This window comes from Chaetura pelagica, unplaced genomic scaffold, assembly GCF_000747805.2.
Source record: "Chaetura pelagica isolate M959 unplaced genomic scaffold, ChaPel_1.0 scaffold252, whole genome shotgun sequence".
NCBI classification, from domain to species: domain Eukaryota; kingdom Metazoa; phylum Chordata; class Aves; order Apodiformes; family Apodidae; genus Chaetura; species Chaetura pelagica.
This window is the reverse complement of record NW_009952359.1, coordinates 132066-156611: the sequence shown is the minus strand read 5'-3', so window position 1 is coordinate 156611 and position 24546 is coordinate 132066. Positions and strand designations below refer to the sequence as shown.

Here is a 24546-nt window from a genome sequence, read left to right as displayed (position 1 = left end):
TGTACTCACATCATTTTGTTAACAACTCTTACGAAAACAAAAGTCTACTTGTGATCTTTTAACACCAGAAGAAACCCCAAATTCCCACCTCAGAAACAAAGAAAATGAAAACTGTCCCACTCAACCAGCACATTAGGGAAACACCCCCTCTTACCTGCAGCTGCAAGAAGGGGATGTTGAAGAACTTGTGCAAGTACTTGAGGCCAAAGCTGTTCTTCATGGAAGACTCAGCATAGCGAAAATAAGAGGAACCAGGAGGCCTGCCTCAATCAGAGAGAGAGAGAGAAGACAACTGTAAAAGGACAGGTAGTGGGTACACACAGAAGAGGTACTTGCTGAATGACATACCACGAGCAGTCCTCATTTACAAGCCAACCCCTCAACCCCCATATGTAGACTAGCAGGTCATTCTGCCAGGGACTCCTTATTTTGTTGACAGACAAAATTCACACATTGCTCCTCCTGGAGGGTGGCAGAAGGTGGCTGTTGTGTGGCAGTGTTCTGGGGCTGCCAGGCTAAGAGAGACTATGTCAGGACATTGGGCCATTGGTTTACTAAACTGGGGGTTTCATGCCTTAAAAACACAGAGAAAAGCTACAATCTATTGAATCCTACCCATCAAATGATATTTTATACTAAATAACAGAGTGTTTTAGATCTCTTCATAGGGAAATTCTTGTCTGGCTGGCAAGGGAGGTGGATGACTGGGCTGTGCCAGTAAATGCTGTGTGGGGATGCTCTCAGAAGGAAGACAGGTTCACCAGCTGGCTCTCTTGTAGCAGAATTAGCAGTTGTGCTGCAGGGAGAGGATTCTTTCACAACAGGGATCATCCATAAAGAAGGTGACTTCTTGGGAAAAGTACTTCAGAAAGGCACATGCTGGGAGGCACTCCCTGTTTCCAGGAATATAGCTAACACTCTGCCCAGAACAGGCTCCTAGACCAAAGGAACAAGAATCCATGTGTAAACTGAGGCTGCTGCAGGAGACACTGGGAGCTACCAAAGCCTAAAAGCCAGGCAGAGGGCCCAAGGGTGAATGTGGTGTGCATCCAAAGCCCAGCAGCCACACAGCTACCCAGGGGTGATGGGAGCAGCCAAGCTCTGCTCCCTGTCTGATGACCCTGGTGCCACCTCACCTGTTCAGGCTGTCGATGAGGTCCCGCACATCACCAGGCAGGATGACCCGGTGCTCCCCCATGTCCCGGTAATTCCCCAGCACACACACTGGAACGTGGGTCGGCACTTTGGGAAGCTCCCTTAGAATATAGTTAAATGTCCTTCACCACAGGAGAGAGACACAGGCAGATGAGTAGGAAACATTCTTTGAGCAGTCCCATGCACAAATCACAGACAAAAACCCAAAGCAAGACTTTTTCCCCAAATCCTTCCAATACTGTGGTTTATTTTCCTCCATCAGAGAAATACATTAACATGTAAATATGTTTGCATCATTCTTTATTAAAAAACCACTAGACAAGTTCAATAATCCACTTGTGCCAGCATTTTCACATCTCCTACAGCAACATTTCCCTCAGTCCTACAAAACTGTGTGGGGTGAGCAGAGGAAAAGGGTTCAGTCCCTTCCGCATTCAGCGGGCTCACTGACCCATATCAAACCTGTAAAGCACAAGCTTAAATATAAAGCATCTCTTGACACCTCCTCTTTCCACTCTGGCTTCCATATATCTCTCACCCTCATCAGCAGATGTGCAAAATGAACAGCTCATTATTTCTGCACATTAATGCAGCCTTGGGCCTTTAAATAACCCTGACTAACACCGGGCTTCCAGGGAATTTCTCAGTAGCATTTCTGTCTCCCTTGTGTCCTTAAGAGCACGGGTTTGTGCCATGCCCAGCATGCTTTGCACCCATGATAGCACTAATTATCAAGCTTCAGACAGCAGGATGGATCAGAAACCACAGCACACAAGCCCACAGGCTGCTTGTTTGAAACAAGCCCAGGAGAGGAGCATATGAAATGAGTTGTCAGAAGATAAAGCTATTATTTTAAGGGATACAAGCTTGCTTCAACTCCTTAGGCACTTTATTAACTCTCAAGTCCATCTGGGAACCAAGAGGTGTAGAACTGATTTGCTTTCACTAAACAAGGGAGAATCCTGTGGTTTCTGCTGCTGGAGATGCCTTACCACTGCTTGGTGATGTCAAACATCATCACTACACCATTGCAGTTCTTATAGACATCCAGGAACTCTGCATCCAGAGCCATTTCTGACTCTGCCTGGGGAAATAAAGGCAAAAGAAGCAGTAAATAACTTCATTCAGTTTCAGACTTGTACAGAACACAACTCATACAGTGATGAACAGGCGAACTCTCTGAAGTGACAGTTCCTATAAGAAATATCCATGGATTTCACATCATCATCGTTTACACAAGATACCTGGTGGCTCACAGCTTTCATTGCCCACAGGAGCAGGACACGAAGCACCTGAGAGTCTCCAAAAAAACCCATCTCACAGGAAATGCTAAAGCCCATCCCCTCCTCTTTCCCCCGTACCCCCAAATCCCATGTGGACAAGTTAACTCCATATAAGCTGCAGGATGGAGGACAGAGAATACAGATCCCATGCCATCTCTTTGCTGATCCAGATATTGAATGTACTTCTAATGCTTCTGGTATATAAAGCCAGGATGCAGTTTCTGCTGAGTTTCTCCCATGCAGGGCTGAAAGTATCTATTAGTATCTGATTTGCTTTTCATAATCTGGACCCTGCACACTGCAAAATACAGTACTAGTTACAACTCAGCTTCCAAGGCTCCTGCTGCAATTTGCTGCCTGTGGAACAATTCTCACTCATTTCCCAGGAGTGGAAAATGCACCCACATTTGTGAAGGAAGAAGCAGTTGTAGCATCTGTTCCCATAGAGACTTTTTCCCCACAGGAGAGTATTTTTAAAGAAAATTCCTCTAACCTGACTGCACAGATTGAGCAGGACTGGCACCCTGGTGAAAATGGTAACTCTTCACTGCCCTGACCCATCCCCAAACCTGAGCACTCAGCTCTCTGCACACCAGTGACACTGCCTTTCCCACCAGTTTCAACCAAGTCCTTATTGAGTGAGCACCAGGACACTGTCCATGCCCTGAGCCCCAAAGGGCACAACAGGAGCAATACAGAATACAGCTCTTGAAGAACTGCAGCTGAGATCACAGGATCAAAGGCCTTTAAACTGAAGTTTTCCTGAGGATTAAGCCACTCATCTTTTGAAAGAGATGCCATGGAAGTCCACTGGCAGCCCACAAAGAGTTTGGGAAATGTGATAGTAAGGTCCCCCATACAGCACTTTGTTCTACAGCAGAAGATCCAAACGAGACACATTAATGCAAGAGCCTTGAGGAAGCCACTCTGTTTACATTTACATTCCAGGTAGCACCTTTATTGCCCCTTCCTCCTTCGTATTTCAAAGGGTGTTAAATGGTAATTGTTAGCCTAGTTTTAAGGAGCAACCAGAGAGCATCAAGTGACTTCTTCAGGTCTTATGAGAAGTCCATTACAAAAGGACTTCTTGCCACTACTCATCTGCAGACAGCTACAAAGCTACTGGGGTGCAGTCATTCCCAAAAGACAGAATGGAAAACAACAGACAAGTTTTGGTGAAGGATAAAACGCATGGGCAAAACAGTGGAGAGCATCAGGGATCACATCACCCCTCATCCACCTGCTGGGCCGGCCTTCAAAAATAAACAAACACAGAACTTACTTTCCATGGACCAAAGGTGACTATAGGCCTCCCACTAAGAGGCAGACATCTGCATTCAAGGTGACTCACCTCCTGAGGGTCATTTTCCAGTTTCAAACCATCTCCTCGTTTTTTGCATTTTCCTTAAAAAGAATTGGAAGAAAAAAAACAACAAACAAACAAAAAGCAGCAGCATTACACCAGGCAGAGAAGTCTAGGATGGGTCTGGGCAGGACAACAGCACTTTAAACATGACATTAAAGCAAATGCAACCTCTCCTATAAGCTTGGGTAATGAGGAGGGGTGGGACAGGCATGCGTTGCTGAAGAATACCTGTTCATGAACACCAGCTAGTCTCATTCAAAGATGAATAGGAAGTAAGTCTAGGGCAGCTTAAATCATGTTCTTCATAGCAAGGAGTTAAAATGACTGAATAACACAGGGTTTGGTCCCCTGACCACAAAGGGAAGCTGCTTTGCTGCACTTTCTGTTGAATTAGTGTTGAGGAAGCAAAAGACTGAGGGGCTGAAGAGCACAACTATGTACACAGCTGCCCTGAGAAATGCTATTATGCTGCTGTGCTATATCACTGACCTGCAAAGAAATGTGATCTCAGAGCCAGCTGGGTGCTGTGGGCTGACTTGCAACCAAAAAAAAGAGGTGGCAGGAATCAGTGAGAATTTAACAGCCAGAAGACAGACCTTATCCAAAGTCAAGTTATTCAAGCAAAATCAAATAAACAGCAAGGGAGCTGTGGAGAAGTAGAGGAAAGACAGTCTGCACATGTGTGAAAGGTCAGGGCCAAAGGGTCACGTCTGGTCAACACCAGCAAAAGCGCAGAAAGGAAATCCTCCAGAGGCACCATCCAAAGCCACATGGTCTACAGACACACACAAAAATAAGCTAGAGGACAGGTAAAACTGATTACCTCACAGGAATGTGCAAGAGAGACCAGAAAACCACTACAGAGACATGCTCTACAGTCCCACAGCCCCAGTCCCACCTGAAGGAATCTAGAGGTTTCTCTCCAACTCATCTGCTTCCTCTAAGGCACGTGATACAGCCGTGATACTTAAAGGGCAGATCTCCTGAGACTTCTCCCTTCTCTTATGCCCTCAACAAGCACTGGGTAAGTTCACACTCTGACATTTTAAAGTACCACTGGCATTTGACTCAGCATCCACAGAAGAGCCATTAGTGTTTTTAAACCTCAAGCTCTCTGAAAATTCTGTCACTTTCCAGCTCTTCAAGCCTGCAAACAGCACACAGAGAAGACATCATCACGTGTCTGTACCTATGACCATCAGAGTGGCCACCAGCTAACATGGTTTTCTGTAGACACTCAGCACTGAGGATTGCCAGAGACTCAAATATGTAACAGTGAGGACATCTTCTTTCACCTACTGCCGAAGAAGTTTAGTGTGGACACATCGTGGAAAAATCTGTCCTCATCCCCTCAGGTATTGTTTAAACTCTTCAGCAGTACAGCAGCTTCCAGAGTTTTATCAAATGATGAGCACTGCACAATGAGTAACTCTGCAAGATCTGGAGTGAGGTTTTACAGAAACCAAGTATCTTTCATATGTTACTGTCAGCAACTAAGATTCTACTCCTGAATTAACTTTGTTACGTATTTTCCTAGTCTAAGTAATGACAAGTTACCTAAATTATAATGGCAGACACTTGGGATTCCTTCTCATAACTTCTAGAAAACTCCAGTGCCACTGACACCAAAATGTGTTGGCATCTTGGATGCACTCACAAAAACACCTCTTTAAAAGGCTGCAACACTGGGGACCAAAATAACTTCCACCTCCTTCCTATTCAACTCTGCTGTTTAACACAGGGCAACTACTTGTAAAATTCCTGGTTCTGTCAGATGCTGCTTGTGAAACAGCATTCCATTCTTTTTGCATGCAGATAAAGTTATGAAATACAGACTTATTCATTAAAGTTTCAATGCTGCAGGATAGAGCAGGAGATTCCAGTCCCTGAACCCTGACACTGTGCTTGGTGGGGGCTTCTGTGCATCACTGCCCCTCTCTTGTTGACATCTGAAAGGAGCAGAAATACTAATCCTGATCCCTTTCCTAATCATGCAGTGTGTTTCCCTAGAGGATCTAAGTATGGGCTCTGACTTTTCCCAGTACAACTGAAGCTTGTGGGATGTCTGGGATGTGCATGTCTTTTCCTACTCCATTTCAAGTCAGTGGCATTCATGTGGCTTCTCTGAATGTCAAAACATCATTATTTCTGCAGTTAGTGCTAAATTATGCTTGGCATGACCTGAATTTCTAGGTGTTAAAACAGAAGCCCAAGAACCACAAACACTCTTCACAGGTCCTCTTGTCCTGAGCAATCAACATGTCTTTCTAACCTGGGCCGATTCACAACCAATGCTTTGAGACTGAATATACAACTTTCACACCTCTCCCTGCTTGTGGCTTTATGTGTGTATCCAGAGGAATAAGTCATATTCTTACATATTACTCACCACTGCTATAAAGGAGGTCATCTATAAAGGAGTAACAGTGCTGAAAAGCGCATGTGTGCACATACTCATGCAGTGTCTATTTTTGGAACCAAAATTGCAGCATGAGCCAGATAAAGACAAGATATATTTAGTGAAAAGATGCAATTCAGCCTGTAAAAAGAAGTGCACAATGATGATTGTGTTGTTTTATGAATGAGGTCCTGTGTTTTAAGTCCAGGAGCCTCAGTTAAAAAGCAAGGTTGCTTCTCTACCTAGTGATGGCAGCTCCTTATTTAGAGGCATAATAGCAACACTGAGACCAAATAACCTTGCAGCAGTACCCCAAAGTCTACAAATCAGTTTTTACTGAACACCAGAGGACTGGGTTCATAGCCAGCACATGAGAGCCTCTGTACCTCTGTGTGCCATCAGGTTTGTTGCAGGATAGCAAGGGTTCAGTACAGCTTGCCAGCAAATGCTGTCTGCAGTGCAAGGGAGATGCTTCTGTTTATCATTAAAAATACCTGCCTAGAACATTTGTATCCTCAGTGTTACCTAACTTAGAATACCTGAAAATAACAGAAACATGAATTCTGATCATTCCTCCTTTCTTGCAGCACGTGTCTGGGAGGCAACGGGGTGAAGGGGCAGGGAGAGGAACGGAATCTCCCATATGAGAATGCTTCTTCTATTTTTGGGCTAACAGAAAAAAACATTATTTGATCCCTTCAGTAAGTGCATGCAAAAAGATGCAGGAACCAAGCTAGCAGAAGTTCCAGGACAGGAGATCACAATTGTTCTTGAATCACGTGCATTCAAGTAGCTTCTCTGCATTCAGGATCTGTTACTGGTTTATGAGTTGCAATAGTTACACAACGTGCTGCAAAGCCAGAAAGATGAGTCAGATCTGTGACTTGTGCTGAGAGATATCTTTCCTATCTTCTATTAGTTCCAAGGGCAGCAAAGGAGACAGAATTTACTACACACATTGCACAAAATTCAGTATGCTCCATAGCTGGGGACAAGCTCTACTCCTTAAAATTCTAACAAGTGGCATCATTACACAAACACAGAATCACAGACGGTCAGGGGTTGGAAGGGACCTCTGAAGATCAATGACTCTAACCCCCCTGCCAGAGAAGGACCAAAAACTAGGGCAGATCACTCAGAAAGGCATCCAGGCAGGTCTTGAAAATCTCCAGAGAAGGAGACTCCACAACCTCTCTGGGCAGCCTGGCCCAGGGCTCTGTCACCCTCACAGGAAAGAAGTTCTTCCTCATGTTCAGGTGGAACTTCCTGTGCTTGAGTTTGAATCCATTGCCCCTCCTATCACAGGGCACAAGTGACAAGAGGTTGTCCCTGCCTTCTTGATCCCCAGTCCTCATGTATTTACAGACACTAATTAAATCCCTCCTCAGTCTTCTCCTCTCTAGACTGAAAAGCTCCAGGTGTCTCAGCCTCTCCTCATAAGGCAGGTGTTCCAGCCCCTTCACCATCCTTGTAGCCCTGCATTGGACCCCCTCAAGTAGATCCCTGCATTGGACCCCCTCATGTAGATCCCTGCCCCTGCTCTCTGAGTAGACCCAAGGAGCACACAGCAGGCTGCAGGTATGAGGGTGCTCCAGTGACTCTGCATGTTCAAACACAGAAATCCCAAAATATGGAGGAAAAGGTAAGAGGAGCTGTACAGCAGGACAGGTGTCATCACTGCTCCCTGCTTCAGTGCACCAACCAACCTCCCAGGCTTTAAGCTTTCACAACAAATCTCCCCACAATTATACATTTAACATCTATATGCTAAGCAAATGGCACCAGCCAGGCACGGCCAACAGAGCTGCCTCCTGCCTTCCTCACACAGCTTGAAGGGGAAGGTGAAAGCACAGCTGCTGAGTGAAGGATGGGGAGGAGGCTGCTGGTAAGCGCGAAGGGAACATCACTTGGTAAAGCCACATTTAACTTCAGTGCTAATACGTACTTGAAGTTTATTAAGTTTCCCCAAACCCTCTGGTGCACATTCACACCAAGACACTGCACAGCAGAGCAGAGGCTGAAGCTGTTTTACAGGACTAAAGTTGAAAACTGCGGTTTATGGACACATCATTCAGACAGTCTAGCCCACATCAGGCTTTCAACACATTTTCAAACTCCTTCATTTAAATACAAGTATCTTCATTTTCTCTAGCAAAGAAAAATTCTTCCAAGATGGTGAAATCCTAGCAAAAATACTTCACCTGGAGAACAACGTGTGTTGTCGCAATGCATGTTCAGAACATGCCTTTTTTGGCAGTTTCAAATGCAGCCTGATAAATGCAGCGCTTGGCACAACTCTAACTATGCACATTAACCAGGATTTAGTAGGCAAGGGAAAAAAGGAGGATCAGGTCTTGTTAGCACCACACTGCAGCCACACTGGCACTTCACTACTAAAAGTCTACAGTCTAGGTCAGTGTTGCTCTCACCAAAAACATCACGCAGGAGGATTTTTTGTCCTGAGCACATAGAAAGAAGAACAAAACTGTCATGAGATAACATTAAGATGAGAATTAGAGGTGAGCAAGCTCTTAATGGTTAATTTGTACATTTTTCTAAAGTTGTACTTATCAAGAATCCACAATTCTATGGCAATAGGGTAAGATTTTATTTTGTTACATCGTGATCCGAATTTTCACAATGCATTAAGTAAATTTGATTACCTAAAAATACATACTTGTGTAAGTAGGAATCTTAACAGAATGAGCTTTATTTCAGAAGATAAAGTGAAGAGAAGAGAAAGAGTCCCTCGAGATCTCTAACACATGCTCCACTCTCAGAAATGAAAGCAGTATCCGAAGAGTTGCTATCAACACCTGCACATATGAAATCTAATCTGTTTTGCCAAAAAAATGACAAGTCTCTAGTCGAGATGCCCCTGCTTGGAGAAGCTGTTCACAGAAACAAATGCTGGAACCCCATGATTCCCAAATTAACTGTCTATCTATTCATACTGAAGTTGCAAAACAGAATGCTGGAACCCCATGATTCCCAAATTAACTATCTATTCATACTGAAGTTGCAAAACATGTTTTGCTCAGGTTCCAGCCCTGCACATGTTATCCCAGGGCCTGAAAGTCAAATTGTAATCACACTGACTTCAGCAGTAATTCTGATGTAAGTAGGGTTTTGTCTATACTGTGAAAGTTGGGGTTTTAAAGTATAAAAGAATCAAGTGCCCAGGAGTTTAACTTAAAGTTACTGGCTCAAGTTTATCTTCAAGGCTCCCTTATGCACCTGAACTAGAGCTGTCATCTTTACTTACCTTTTCTTTTTTACTATTTTAAATACAATTTCAATAACATGAAAATTTACATTTCTCCCTTTCTCACTCCCTATTGTAGTTACCATCTTACTTTTCAGTGCTAAGGCATGTGAAAGTTGCCCAGGTGGTAGAGGGGAGACAGAGCACCTGCGACGAAGTTCTGCTGAGAACATGTGCCAGCACAGATTCTACCTAGGGCTGCAGGAAAGGCAGCAGCAGCCAGACCATAAAAGTTGAAGTGACAATAACTGTAGTCAATGGATTTGACCGACAGAAACACATAAACAAGGAGCACAACCCCCACAGCAAGAGATGCTCACTTGTAGAGCTGCTTTCCTGACCACACCCACACCTGAAACCAGGAGCCTGGCTGGTACAGAATGCCTCTTCAAAGCCAAACAATACATACATTTGGGGCTACAGAATGGGCTGTTGAGATGTGCATCTGAACCCCAACCTCTTCCAGCAACAGATTCTACAGTATCTAGATTGGATCTTCACATATGGTTTGGGGGTTTGTTTTCACTTTTGATAAAACAGAACTTTATACTCTGAAAAAATTGAAAACTAATAGAAAAAATACTTATAAATCATAATACTTTCCTTGGCTAAGCACTTAAAAATTTTGCAATTAAATACATTGCACTTTCTGTCCAAAGTGAATTTAAGCAATTGGCTTCTCATTTATCTTTCCTTCCTGCATACATTATTCACTGCAGATAACATTTCATCCATTTAACAGTAGCATTCCTTTACAAAAACAGCATGGCAAGAACTTTTATAAACAGAACAAAGAACTCAGTAGCTGTCTAAACATATGTAAAGGAGAGAGGATAAAGTTTATTATAAAGTTCAGAGAACCTGAATACACTAAGCGGTGGGCTATTTCATCTGTCACAGAGCACATGAAACAACTGGTTCTGAGTATCAGGTTTGATCTGAAGTTCAGATTCTAAATAATGGACTCTAGCACAGGAGACTCCTCTCTCCATATTTTTTCAGGAAGTAATATCCATGCACTTGAAAACAGTAAGTACATACATTTTTCTAAAGTATGTCAGTATTTCTGAATTCCATGTAATTTCTAAATTAAAATTGAGAAGGAACAATGAATCTCAATTAGAAAGGAAGTTACAAATCTTACCTTTGTCAACTACATCCCAGACTTCAACTTTAACAATATCGTCAGTGGCTAAAAGCACAGTAAGAACACAGTGTTAGAAGATGGTTTCAGGAAGATGACCAACACTCAGTGTTCACCAGAGAGAGCTCCATCCAAAGCCAGCACAGTCAAAGCAGCTGACAAATGTCACAAGAAAAGGAATTATTGAGTGAGTTAAGAAAACCCAACCATAACAAGACAGCCTGCTATTGAAGGTCCAAGTCGTACACCAAAACTGTGCCAGCTAAAGAACTTAAAGAACCTCAGTCACATAAATCACAGCTACATTTTCTTGATGTTTTACGTCAGATTTGAAACATGTTATAAATACTGTGTGCAGATTCTTTTCATAACATACAGAGGTTTCTATATTCTTTCAAAAATGATATCAATTCACACTGGAGAATAAAGTCTGGTCTATAGTTGTCTGCAAGGCAGACAACTGAAAAAAGGAATACACACACATTTAAGGAAGATCCACCTTACTAATAACATCTTCATGTGAGCAGGACAAACAGTGGAGACAGTCCTACAGCTACAGAAATCCATTCTCTCTGCAAATTGCAAGTTGTGTTTTGAGAAAAATAGGATATTACCAGTAATCAGTAATTTATAAGCAGTGATGTATTTGAGCTACTAAAATCTGAAACAAGACAAGCAAAATTCTAACTACGGAGACACCCCTGCTGGTGCTGACAGCTTAGCTTTCTGATGGCACGAGGGGTGGGCAGCTGTGGTTACATGTTTCTATTGAATCCAAATAGCAGTTCTATTTTCATGAAGCTCTGGCAAGAAACAGTTGTTTTTTGGAAATGCAATAGGCTAAAATGCAAACGCTTGTACTCTGAGCAGCTCTGAACAGCAAGCAATGGAACAGGAAGATAATGTCTCAGAGCAGAAGATAATCTCATGGGATGGCATGAGAATTTAGCTAAGCATCATTGTCAAGCCAGGAAACATTGCCTCCAAAGAATTCACTGTTGGCTTAAATTACATGTTTCAAAAAATTGTCAAGACACATTATGAATAAAGGAAAACTTTGATCCTCTGCTTCTGGAGAAAGCTCCTTTTTACATTCATGCATTAAGCAAAGTCAGCCTCTGTTTTCCCCAGAGCAACTCCTACTTATCTCCCACCCTGCCAGCAGGACAGTGGGGCACAGGATGAAATGAGATTCACCCAGGGTCAGCCCAGGCTCAGATGGGACTGAAACCACAGCAGCTGTACAGCAGCCTGCAGCACTAAAACCTCTGCTCAAATGATAGAACTCCCCAAATCAATTCTGTCCCTGAATAGTTCTGCAGACCAGGCACAGCTAAAGTCCAACCATTCCCCACTACTCACTTTATGCCCAGCACACAGCTGCATGGCTGGGTACTCACCCACAGCCATGAGCAGAGCACAGGGCTGTCCCTGTAACACAGGCTGTTCCAGTCCATGGTCTGTCCAGGATGTGCCATGACCCTGCAGGTGCTGGGACACAGCTCAAGCAGGTCTGCCCCCAAAGTCACCCTCTGCCCCTGGCACTGGCAGCACTTTCCAGCAGTGCCATGGGAAGGAGCACACAGGGGGCTTTGGGGGAGAAATCAGAACCCCATTTCAGAAAAGTGAGCCCCTGGGATGATGAGCAGTGCTCTCCTAGGAGGTGACTCTGTACCTAGTACTGGGACTGTGCTACTGAGCTCCAGACTTCCCTACCTCCACACCTTAACACCAAATGCACCCTCGGCTAAGGTTTGCTCTTCTGCTGAGTAATTTCCACAGCACTGGCATCCTGCTGAGCTGCAGCTCTCCCAGACAGCAGGGCTCAACCCTTCGACCCACACAGACCTGCTCTACACCCTTTTATCTCAGGGGAAGCACAGAATTTCACAAAGAAATTGACTGCACAAGATCCAAGAAAACAATTTTTCCAGGTGTTCTTTTTTTTTTCCCATGAGCACCAGTGCTAGCTTGTAAGCCAGTAAGTTCTTCCTCTTCATCATCAGCTTCATTCCTGATTATCCTGAACACACAAGAGGATAATTACTTTAGTGCTGCTGTATTGGCTTTGGTATGACTCATACACAGCAGCGTTTCACCTTAGCTTTGGAAGGCACACTGCAGCACAAAGAGTGCCAATGCATCCTTTTACTTCTGTAACTTGGATAAGCATAAACTATGGATCAAATCACTCAAAATATCTGTAGTCAGTTGCTATTTGGCCAAGTACCCTGTAGCCACTGGCACAGAAAATGGCAGGGAAGTGTGAGAAGACTCCAACTGCAAAAAAAGCTCATTTAAAAATAAGAATAATTCCTTTATGGGTGGGTTCAGCACCAAGAACTCACAGGCCCTCAGATCTATTTACTCTTCTGCAATTACGTGATTTATATGCCTTTGATCACAAATCCTACCAAGCAGAGCAGTTTTGCCACTGCTCATACCCAGCTATAAATCAAAGTATAAGAACAAATTATTTGCAATTTTTATTTCAGACTCCCTTTTTAAGTCTACCAAACAAAGAATGAAATTTGGATTAGCATAATCTAAAAAAGGGTCAGGAATGATAACTTGGACACAAAAAATTACAAATATCCATGACCGAGACAATTGCCACAAAAAAGAATTTTGTTCATGTTCGTAACTCAAATTCTTCTATTTTTATTGATTCCCCCAGAACAACATTTCTGAAGATATGACAAGCTGGTATGTTCCACATCTAAAATGTAAGGCAATGCAATAAAATAAAATACCAGGCAATGTAAGAATCCTTCCATATTTGACAGTGATTTAATTAATATCCATAAATATTTGCCACCAGCTACCTCATAATGTTTATTCAAGGTAGCCTGAGAGCACGATCACAGGAAAAACAAACTTTATTTTTCCTCTACAGATTAACTCACCAAACAGGGTGGTAATTAGATCTGAGCCAATTTCTCACCCATCTTGGATGGAAAGTTTTCACATCAGGGAATACACCTCACAATGTTTTTGAAAAAGGGAGTTTTTATTTTAAAACAAAGTTTAACAGAGAACTTCCTACACTGATGGAAATTATTGCTAAGAAATTTTAGAATGCAAAAGAAACACAAGTGAAAGGCACAATTTCATGTATAGCCTTCCATCTTAGCAACACTTCACCTTGAATCCAGCACCACATGTACACGTTGCTATCAACTCCAACCAGCAAGCTCTACAGAAATTTATCACCTAAATGTTAGAACTAACAAATACATCTGAGGTTACCAACACACAGCAACAGCCAGTCTAACATGTAGCTTGTTCTCTACCCCAGGACTGCATATACACTGAAAAAGCCAGAGATGAAGCCTCAGCTCAGTAGAAGAACATATAGTCCCTAAAAAATGCAAAACCATGTGAGGTGACTGGATCTTTCTCTAAACACCTTTTTGCATCTATACAAAATCCTGTAGACAGGCAGTTTGTATACCTGTTTATGTATATAAAAAATATTAGCTATGAATAAACCTCTTAGAAACCAAATGCCAGACTCCCAGGCTGTATTTACAAACAGCTCTTGCATGACCTTTGCTAATTAGAGAGGAAACCAAGCACTGAAGCTTTTACTTTTGATATCGCAGAGAACTGCAGGTAACTTTCAGTGCACTCTTGAGATCTGGGTATTTAAGAAATACCTATTTAATTTCTTAGAATCATAGAATCATAGAGGTTGGAAGGGACCTCTGAAGATCAAGTCCAACCACCCTGCTGCAGGAATACCCAGGGCAGATCACACAGGAATAGGTCCAGACAGGTCTTGAAAGTCTCCAGAGAAGGAGACTCCACAACCTCTCTGGGCAGGCTGTTCCAGGGCTCTGTCACCCTCACAGGAAAAATTGTTATTCATGTTGAGGTGGAACTTCTTGTTTTTTCACTTGGTGCCATTTCCCCTTGTCCTATCACAGGTACCACTGAAAAGAAACTGGCCATTCTTGACACCCACCCTTCAGATATTTATAGAAATTAATAAGATCCCCTCTTAGTGTTCTCACTCTTCTTACTCAGATCTAAGTCTGTTTAGCATCTGAAGCATTCAGATTTGATTTAGAAGCTGGTTTCTACCATCCAAACAAACTGTATACTCCATGTTCCCACATCACTATCACATGTGCTGACATTCTGAGAGGAAGAGGAATGTGGAGGAAGGACATCACAGCTAAAATACAACATGTGATAACAGGGAATACCACTGCCCCAACACCCCATCTGTCAGTGCCTTGGGCCACTTGACAAGCAGAACATCAGGAAGATGGGACCCAAAATACAGATACTTCATGAACAAATGTAGAAGCTAAGAGCTAACCTTTGCCTCATGGTCACACAGAGAGCCCCTATGAAAGAATCTGAAACTGACATCAGGCTTAGCTCAACATCAGATCCTGAGTGAGAGAAAACAACTAGTTGCACTGAGCAAAGATAACCCATTTCTCTTCCACATTCATGGCAAATCACAATCACCCATCCTATAAATGAGGGTGGTGAAACACTGACCCAAGTTACCCAAAGAAGTAGTAAAAGCCCCATCCCTGGAAACATTCCTGGTCAGATTGGATAAGGCTGAAAGCAACCTGATCTATTTGAAGATGCCCCAGCTTACTGGACAGATGTTGGACTAGATGACCTTTAAAGGTCCCTTCCAACCCAAATTATTCTATGATTCTATAAACCTTTTCAACCTGTGTCAAGAGCAAGATGACTCATGTGGAAGCTTGTCTTCAAAAGGCCATGAAAGTCTCCAGAACCCTGCTTACCAGCTTCCTGTGAAGGTACAACAGCAGGATCTGCATGTTCTCCTTGCACTGAAGTCTATGAAGCCAATAGAGGTTGAGAGTAGGCTGCTGATGACCACACCTTGTGGTTCTGTCACCATTAGCACAAGACTTGGGCATCATCCAAGCAACACAAACTCAACTGGTCAATTAGATGGAGCACCCAATTTGGTGTTCACCCAAATTGCATGGGGTGTTTCCCAGCTGTGAGGAGAGGGAGAGTACCCGACTGAACAAAAGCTCAGAGTGGTGCAGAGAGGGGCAGTGCCTGGTAACAGCAAACTAGCTGCTGACCTTTGTTTTAAAGCAAAACTAGTCTTACAGAACAAGTTCATACTGAATCAGTAGTTCAGTCCACATGGCTGTGACATTTTTTATCAGAAACCTGAAAGCTGGACTAAATGCACTGCTGATTCACAGCCTTATGCAATGTCAGTGCCTGCAGTGTCTTCTCCAGGTAGATCCAGGGCTTTCACAGCCACTTGATACTGTCAGAGCAGATGGGGAAAAAAAAACCATAATAAAAAAAATTCACACTGCATATCTCAGACTCCAACAAGCACTTAAAAAAGCTACTGATAAGACACTTCTGTGCTTCTGTAAGTCAGCCTAGAGTTATTAGTACTACTATCATTTTTAAAGCATCACCTACACCAGTTACAGGATGCTCTTTATATTTGAATCAGTAAAAAAACTACTTTGCACCTTGCTATTCACTTCTACACAACCCAGTAACACCAAAAGCAGGGTTAGTCTCAGAGACAGATTTCCAGGAAACCCATTTTCATTAAAAAGTCAAGCATATCACGAATACTTCTAAACTTTTGGATCACCTATTAACCACTTTCTCTGAAATGCAGCTTCCAAGGACCCATTCTGTAGCACTTACATATTTTCTGGGTAAAATTATTAAAAACATGAGTGAGAAACTGTGAATAATAAGTTAAAATAACAAGAATGATGAAAGATCATTATATTTGGACTAGATGATCTCTCGAGGTCCCTTCCAGCCCCTAAGATTCTATTTCCCAAGCAGACACAGAAGAAAGAAGCAAACAAGGCTGCAGTGGAATTTCTACCCCCAGGGCACTGTCCCATGACTGTCACCCCCTCCACCCTCTTTCATCTTACTTTTATAATTCCAGTGGATGCTGGTGACTTGGATCTCCTGAGTTGGAATATATTCCTCAATAAATTTCTTCCCCTGCAATCGGTGCCAAAGTGTGGTTTTCCCAGTGTTCCTGTCCCCTCGGATGACAATTTTCACTGGGAAAAAGAGAAAGTAAAGAAAGCTGATTAAAAACATTTTGAAGGATGCTGTGAAAAGCATGTTAACTTTTTGCAAGCATAATTCAAATGTAATAGTTTCTCCTGTATTACACAGGCATGATGGGGTTTGTTAAAAAAAATTAGCCTCGGTTATTAAAATTAGTATTTATTCATGTCTTCACACTGGCTCAGCAAAAAACCAAACATCAAGATTCAAAATCTACATATTTCCAGCCAGTAGCTCTTCCCCTCCTCCTGCCTTCTCTACCTCTACCCAGCCTGTACTCCCACTCTGCCATACCCTACACCCTTGGCAGCATTTTATGCCAGGCTTCTCCTTTAATTAACCCCTCTATCATTTAATTATCCCATCTCTCCTTAAACACTTCTCATTCCTTGAGAAAACACTCACTTCCTAGGCCCAGCTGCCCCAAGTCACTGACAGCTCAAGCAGCACTTCCCAGCTGGACAAGGCCAGGTCCTGCATCCATGCTCCCTACATCCCACAGGGGTGTGACCCTGAACCCCATCACTGGTGCAACCATTCTGGAATGGTGCTGGAGAGCTGAAAGGCAGCTTCTGGTGAACATCACTGCAGAGCTCAACTCTCAGTGCTCTCAGCCACCATCAGCTGTCTTGCAGTGGGACAGCACCCCCTTTTCCAGGGGCAGCAGAACAAGACTGTGCATTGCTCTTCAGCTGCTCCAGCTCACAAGAGAGATGGTCTCAGGACACGAGGCAAACCTTAGCAGGGACAAGGTAGTTCATGTTCACAGGCATCTATCTTAAACTGCCCTGAATAAATTCACCAAACTGCCTCTAATGATGGCCACAGTTTGATTCAAACTAAATAAAAATCAGTCTATCCTACATACACTAGAAACAAGGTAAATGGAACCAGAACAAACATGTGCCTTTAGGGACATAAACTCACATATGTAACAGTGACATAAAACTAAGAGAAACTGAATCTCTGTGGGTCCTTCATGTGTCAGAGGGACAGTCTACAGCACCAGAGCCAGCCCATGGCTGGTTTTAGGTGCAGATGTACTGGTGACACTTAGCAAAGGCATTTCAGGAACTGCAGTCTTGGGGAAAGGCACAAGAGATCCACTTCCATCTCCTGGCCTTACAAACCATTCCTGAGGCCCCCTGCTGTCCCCCTTGCCCTGCCACATCCCAGTGCCTGTCACATGTGCTGATATCCACAGCAAGGAAAGTCAGCCAATGAAGGAGAGTAACTTCTGTAGCAATATCATGATACTTGGGGTGATGTTGGATAGAGAAGCTCAACATGAGCCAGCAATGTGCACCTGCAGTCCAGAAAACAACCATGTCCTGGGCTGCAACACCAGCAGTGTGGCCAACAGATCAAGGGAGGGGACTCTCCCCATTTACTCTGCTCTTGTGAGACTCCACCTGGAAAACTGTGTCCAGTTCTGGATTCCCCAAATTAAGGACATGGAGCTCCTGGAGCGAGTACAGAGGAGGCCATGGAGATGATGGGAGGGCTGGAGCAGTTCTGCTCTTGGAGACAGGCTGGGAGAGTTGGGGTGTTCAGCCTGCAGAAGAGAAGGCTCCAGGGAGACCTCAGAGCACCTTCCAGTGCCTGAAGGGGCTCCAGAAAAGCTGGGGAGGGACTGGGGACAAGGGCTTGAAGTGAACAGACAAGGGGTAATGAATTAAAACTGGAAGAAGGGAGATTTAGGTTACACATTTGGAAGAAATTCTTTAGTGTGAGGGTGGTGAGGACCTGGAACAGGTTGCCCAGGGAAGCTGTGGCTGCCCCATCCCTGGAAGTGTTGGATGGGGCTTGGAGCAACCTCTTCTGGTGGGAGGTGTCCCTGCCCATGCAGGGGTGTTGGATCTAGATGATCTTCAAGGTCCCTTATAACCCAAACCATTCTATAGTTCTGTGATTCCCAGAGTCAACTGTAATGTTACCTTGCTCTATTTGAAAACACTGTGTCTTGTTTTCTAAATTTTCTGTTACGCTATGGGATTTTTTTTTAAAATACCATCCTTGTTGTAAATGGCAACCACAAGGCTATTCAGAAACATAAGCTGACATCATCAGGATTTTTACGCTTGTGTTTTGAATAGGAACTATTATTCCCTAGAAAATGGGCCACTAAGACATCTAACAGCAGATTCAGGGGATTGGGATTAGGTTGAGCATCTTCATTTGTACAGGGAAATCTCAGACTGAAGGCTGCCTTCTGCTGTGACTGAGGAGTTATTGTAGGCACTTCAGAGAAAAGTTTAAGGGGTATTCAAGGTAAAACATATATGAAGACTGTGGAAGAGTTTTGTCTGTTGAAATTTTGTGCTACAGTTTCACTGTCTTTTGTTGTTGTACACTGAGATGTAGAGCTGTTTGTTCTTTTACAAAGTTACTCTTTTAAAATAGCAAAAGGACAACAAAGGCATAAATTAATATCTACAGAATTGCTTCACTTAAGAGGTCCCAGAGCACCTCTGCAGAGACAACAAGCCATTTTCTGCTTTTTCCATTGACCTGCATATGATTCTGTTTCCTACTCACAGCAGGTGAAACAATCAATGGAGGATCCCTTTGGTTTTTTTTAATTAATGCAGCAAGTCCTTGGTACAGGCAGAACATGATTCCATTTGTCCCCTTTAATACCCAAGCCCTTCCTAATCCTCTCGCTGCCTACCTTAGAGAGCCATTTTATAATTAATATTCCCCTATGGACTACAGCATGAGATACCCAACCAGTGAGCTTTAAGTGACAGACCCTTCTTTAAATAGTTAGGCTGTTCTCAAGGTGCACTTTCGGTATCACTCCCAGGCAAGTTGACTGTGAACTTTCCCCAGAAGGGGTAATCTTACCTCCCCTGGGACCTTCCTAGTGCAAACAGCATTCTCTATGCAGCTACATATGGACTTGGACCAAGGAACTGAACTGGTTAAAAACCAACCCCAAAACTATTGCTTTTCCATTTTCTTCTCTAGCCCAAGTGCCTAGCTACAGAGGCAGCTGGAGCAGGAGAGGGGAGGCACAGCTGGGGTGCCAAGATCACTCCTGAGCAGCTCCTGAGCAGCTCACATTGGGAGCAATGTAAGGTACTCATGGCACCACATGCTCAGTTTGAACAGGTCCAACAGCACTTCCCAGCTTCAGCACTCTCCAGGTGAGGGTCTCTTTCCTCCTACAGAGTGGATGAGTTTTGACTAACATTTTTCCTGAAGAAAGAAAACATCTTTAAAAAGAGAACAGGAAGACGGCAGCTGAAGCAAATAATTTTTAGCAAAACAAAATCTGCACTTGGGACTTTGGCTGGGGTAGATATGCTCCATGGCAGGCATCTGCAAGACAGGAAGAGCTGAGTAAGTTGGAGGGCTCAGCCAGGCAGATCAGCACAGCGCTGTGCCTGGCTAAGGAGAGAGGACCAGAAGTCATGGGTGAGATCTGTACTGTTTCCTACAGGACAGTAACAATGGTTGCCTTATTTTGATTTTAAGTTAAACCATCACAATGCAAACAGCCCTATGTTTGTAGCAAAGACATGAAAATTATTTGGGGGAAGAATGGTAGGGATGGGGATAGGGATTAAGATGTGAGGAAAAAGCTAAACTTCTCTTGCATATTGTCACAGTGGGAAGAAAAACAGAGTGATTTCCTTTCTCCAGCTGGGGAAGGGGAAGCAGAGCCGAGAAGATACAGGCCCAGAAAGCAAGCCTTAGACCAACTCTAAACTAGATATCAGGAATCCCCAGCTCTGCCCATATTCTTCCAGGACACAGCAGCAACTGTGGATCTCAGACCCTGTAGCAAAGATCCTCAAACTCCTCTGCTAATAATCCCTACACAGAGAGTGATAACTCATTAAGGAATCTCAAACTGGGAGATTGTGACTGCAAGGCTGCCACTCAAATGCTGGAAGTTGGTTCTCCTGGCAAAAGCAGCACAGCTGATCTGCAGACACCCCCCAGCACACTTCCTGGTGTGAAGAGGCCAGTCAAAGCAGCTCTGCACAAATGCACAAACACCTGAGTCAGGGCGAGGAGAAAACATGAGAAGGTGGGACACAGCAGGAAGAGGAGAAGCCTTTCTTTTGCAGGTGGTGCCGAGTGAAAATACTTCACAGAACTACAATCAGAGTCTGGGAACTACTACTCTTAAACAGCATCAACAAAAAAAAGGGCTATAATGCATACCAAAAGGATACACAGTATTAGTTACTATATTTAAAAGTCCATTTTAGGCAGAAAAGTAGTAAGTGGAGGAACTGGGGAGAATTCTTGGAGCTACTAACTTCAATGTTTCAGCACTAGTGACTCTTCAGGGCAGGCTGACAGCTCACCAGGAGAGCAGCCTCACACCCAGGCACACCCAGCCATGGGGTCTGTCAGTTCTGTGCACACTGGATGCAGCATTAAGAATAAATCCCAGAGAAGAAACGTACCATGTTCTGGCAACAGCACAGCAGGATCTGAACCTTTAGCACTTCCATGTCTTTTGCTCCTGTTACTGACAAGCAACAGATAACTCCCAGTTATCTTGCCAGTGTAATCCAGCCAGGACTGCTCATTTCACCCTTGTTTGCCCATCGGTGCCTTACATAAACTTTCACATTGGAGTGCCCTGGTGCTGGTACTTCCTTCTGCAATTTGTCTCCTAATTTGTTTAAACATGCACTGCTGTCAAAGGACTGAGATCCACCTGGCTCCCTCTCCACTGAATCTACTCACTCCAGCCTGTGCTACATTCCCAGGGCCAGCACAGCTCTGGGAATGGTGCAGCAGCAGACTTGATCCAAGGTCAGGGTATCCCAACCTGAGAAAACTGAGCATACTTTTACAAGGATTGGCTCCTCATAAACACTCAAGCCACTACATAGATGGTACAGACCATCAGCATTTTCAACTCTATACCTTCTGTAGTGCTCAAGGAACTCTGGCATTATTTGGGCCACAGTATGCAAAATACAGGAGCTCCATGCAGATGGCAAAGAAAGCAAATATAGAGTGTGTGTGCAGAGAACACAGTTATGGACATATTTTAGTTTTGAAATAGGATGTCCCATGCAGAGGAAGTGACTGTTACCAAGGGTTAATACTAGGCATTTGCTCTTATAATTTAATTAGAAATCTAAACCTATCCACCCTGCAACACTTTTCCTTTTGAAAACTTAAACGAGTGGGACAGAGACCATCAAAACAAATCATTTCAGGTCAGCTTAGAGGAGCTTGTAACCCTCAGTGCCACTAAAACACCACACAACCTTCAGTGTCACCTCAAACTGGGGGGGCTGTCTGGTTATACAATGTACTTGAACCCATGAAGGCTGCCACAGCTGCAGAGAGGCACCAAGAGCCAGGTGATAAGGCACTTGTGGCAGCCATTTGCTGCCCATTTTATCAGCACACAAATCCAGGCACTCCCAGCTCACTAAATATGTATCTGGGAAGGAAACAGGCTTCAGTTCATTACCAGTAACGGTCCATGAAAGCAAGGAAATCTTTCTTTAAAAGCAGTCATCACAGCAGCTTTGGTTTTGGTGCAGACAACTCCAGTGGAATAGGGGAGTTTTAAAGATCTGTGTGCTAGTGGTGGCTATGTATGAATGTTATTAATTTGGTAAAAAAGGAGCACTGGCAATGCACAGAATTTGCAGCTCTGCCCTTCCTGAGCAATGGCCCTTGTGAAGACAGACATTCCTTCACAGCCCACCTCCAACTGAGACCATCACCTCACCCTGCCAGAAGCCACCCCATCAATCCAGTCCTGTGTTGGGTACTTCAAAGCCCTTTCATAAGCCTGCTCGTAGCTCCTATAAATATTATATAACAGCAATCCTGGGAAGAGTTACTATGGAGATTGGAAAGCTTCCCCTAAGACAGTGACAGAAAGCTGCAGTTTTATTCCAGATATGAAAGCAGTAACTAGAACACAAATCCTGATAAAACAGGGCACAAACCAAAAAGCTCTCCCGAGGCTTTGGGTAATGACACAAAACACAGCACAGCTCCAGCTGGCACTTCTGGCCTTGCTGTACCAATGCAGGCAGGTACAGACCCAGGCAGGTCTGTCGACAATGCCATCACTCAACATGTAACAAAGAGCTGTCCCTGCTGCCTGCTGTGCCAGCAAGATGCAGCTGATCTGTCCTGTCTGCAGCACAAACCTTCACTCTCTGAAAAGTCAACTCCTTTCTCTTCAATTATTCACAAGCTGGTGTTAGCTCCCTGCTCCCAAACATGATGCACATGGATGTGTTCTGGTCTGTGGTCACAGAGACTGCAGAGATCAATAGCCTTCAACCAGCAGATCTCCAGGTACATGTTTAACCATGCAGTGCTGTATTCCAAGGCACAACAGCTTCATACTCACTCTCTTTCACTGAAAATCAATTCTCTTAATAATATCAGTGTGCTTTGCTCACATTCATGACTGCAAGCTAAGACACTAACTGTGTAAATTAAGCACTGCTGGCATACCTAACAGATGTGCTATAAAAGCACCAAATGCTCTCCCTAGTAAAGAGTTTCATATTGTGTTAGTTCAAAAGAACAGTCCATAGTGATAATACTAAAAAAAGCAAAAATCCCAAACCCCATAGTGGTAACCTCTCCCTGTAACTACAGTTTCAGATTAAGCTCCAACAGAAGCTCTATACCTCCAACATGTGTGCCTTTCCAGAAATTACCCAGTACCACACTGACAAATCAGTCTCTTTCCAAGCTGCCAGTCTCTCAACCTTCTGCAACCTGACTTCACAGCCTGGATCCCCACAGACAAGCTGATCCTCACAAGGCACTCTGGCACCATTCCTATTTTCAGCCAGGATGACATAACTACTCTCCCCATCTCACAATTGTTACTTTGGGGTGTATTCTGCATACTTGCAGTGCCTCTGTAAAACACTGCATTAGAAATAACCTCTCCTGAGCTTCAAGGGAAAAACACAGCCCTAAGCCTTGACACTGAAAGGAAAAATAATTCTGAAAACGCTCCCTGAGAAAACTGCAAGGGTACCAGCTGCAGAAATAGACAAAATGAAATGATGCACCCAAGGGCATGGAAAGGTGTACATCACCCACCTTTTATTCAAGCTTGTCAGGGCCAAGCTTTTCAACAGACCCTTATCATATAACCTCTAGAGCTTAATTATAAAGATCATTATCCTGGGCTGCAGGCAGGGTCACCCACACCCCCAAGGGAGTTAACCTCTTAATGCTTTTACTGACGAAAATTGATTTATAAGCAATTATCTTGTGCAACAGTTAGCAGAACACAGGCAGCCGTTCAGGCCATCTGCCATCAACTGGGGACACCGCAGCACGACAGGTCCCCGGTTCCCGCACAGAGAGGGAAAACTTTCCCATCCCTTACTCCTCCCACAAGCTCTAACATTCAATTGCAAAGTTGGACGAACACTGGCAAAAGCCCCAACATGCACAGGAAAAGAGTTTCAGAGTCCCACCGGGGGCCCTGGGCATGCCACGGGGCATCAGACGGGACAGACCGACACCTCTCGCCCTCCCGGCCGGGCTGCCTGTGCCCCCCCCACAAGCCCCCCAAAGCCGGGCTCCGACTCACTGTTATACTGGACTCCCTTGGCAAACCTCCTCTGCAGAGCTTGGTTCATGGACTGCAGCCCCGCAGGGATATTCTTGTCTCTGCCCGGCGTCTGGTCCGAGCCCACCAGCTTCTTCAGAGCCGAGAACATCTTTCTGGTCCCACACCTGCGCCACTGCCTCCGGGAAACGGGCTGCAGCTGCTGCGGGGCTCAGGGGCAGCGCGGCCCCGGGGGGGGCATGGGGGGTTCACGGGGCAATCAGGGATGGGGCAGGGCTGGGTAGGCCATGAGGGACCTTCCGGACTCGGCAGGGCGCAGGTGTGCG

The 24546-nt window shown here is 44.2% G+C and overlaps 1 protein-coding gene across 1 annotated transcript in view; it reads right to left on the bottom strand.

The window, feature by feature from the left end:
- RABL6 (RAB, member RAS oncogene family-like 6) overlaps positions 1 to 24465 on the bottom strand; it is a 54310-nt gene extending 29845 nt beyond the window's left edge. Inside the window, exons 1-7 of the mRNA XM_010007869.1 lie at positions 24242 to 24465; positions 16536 to 16670; positions 10612 to 10659; positions 3790 to 3842; positions 2148 to 2239; positions 1137 to 1277; positions 155 to 260 (exon numbers count right to left, since the gene is read on the bottom strand). Of these exons, the coding sequence (XP_010006171.1) occupies positions 155 to 260; positions 1137 to 1277; positions 2148 to 2239; positions 3790 to 3842; positions 10612 to 10659; positions 16536 to 16670; positions 24242 to 24371 (705 nt within the window). The 5' untranslated portion in view covers positions 24372 to 24465. The remainder of the gene's footprint in view (positions 1 to 154; positions 261 to 1136; positions 1278 to 2147; positions 2240 to 3789; positions 3843 to 10611; positions 10660 to 16535; positions 16671 to 24241) is intronic.
- Between the last annotated feature and the right edge of the window lie 81 nt (positions 24466 to 24546).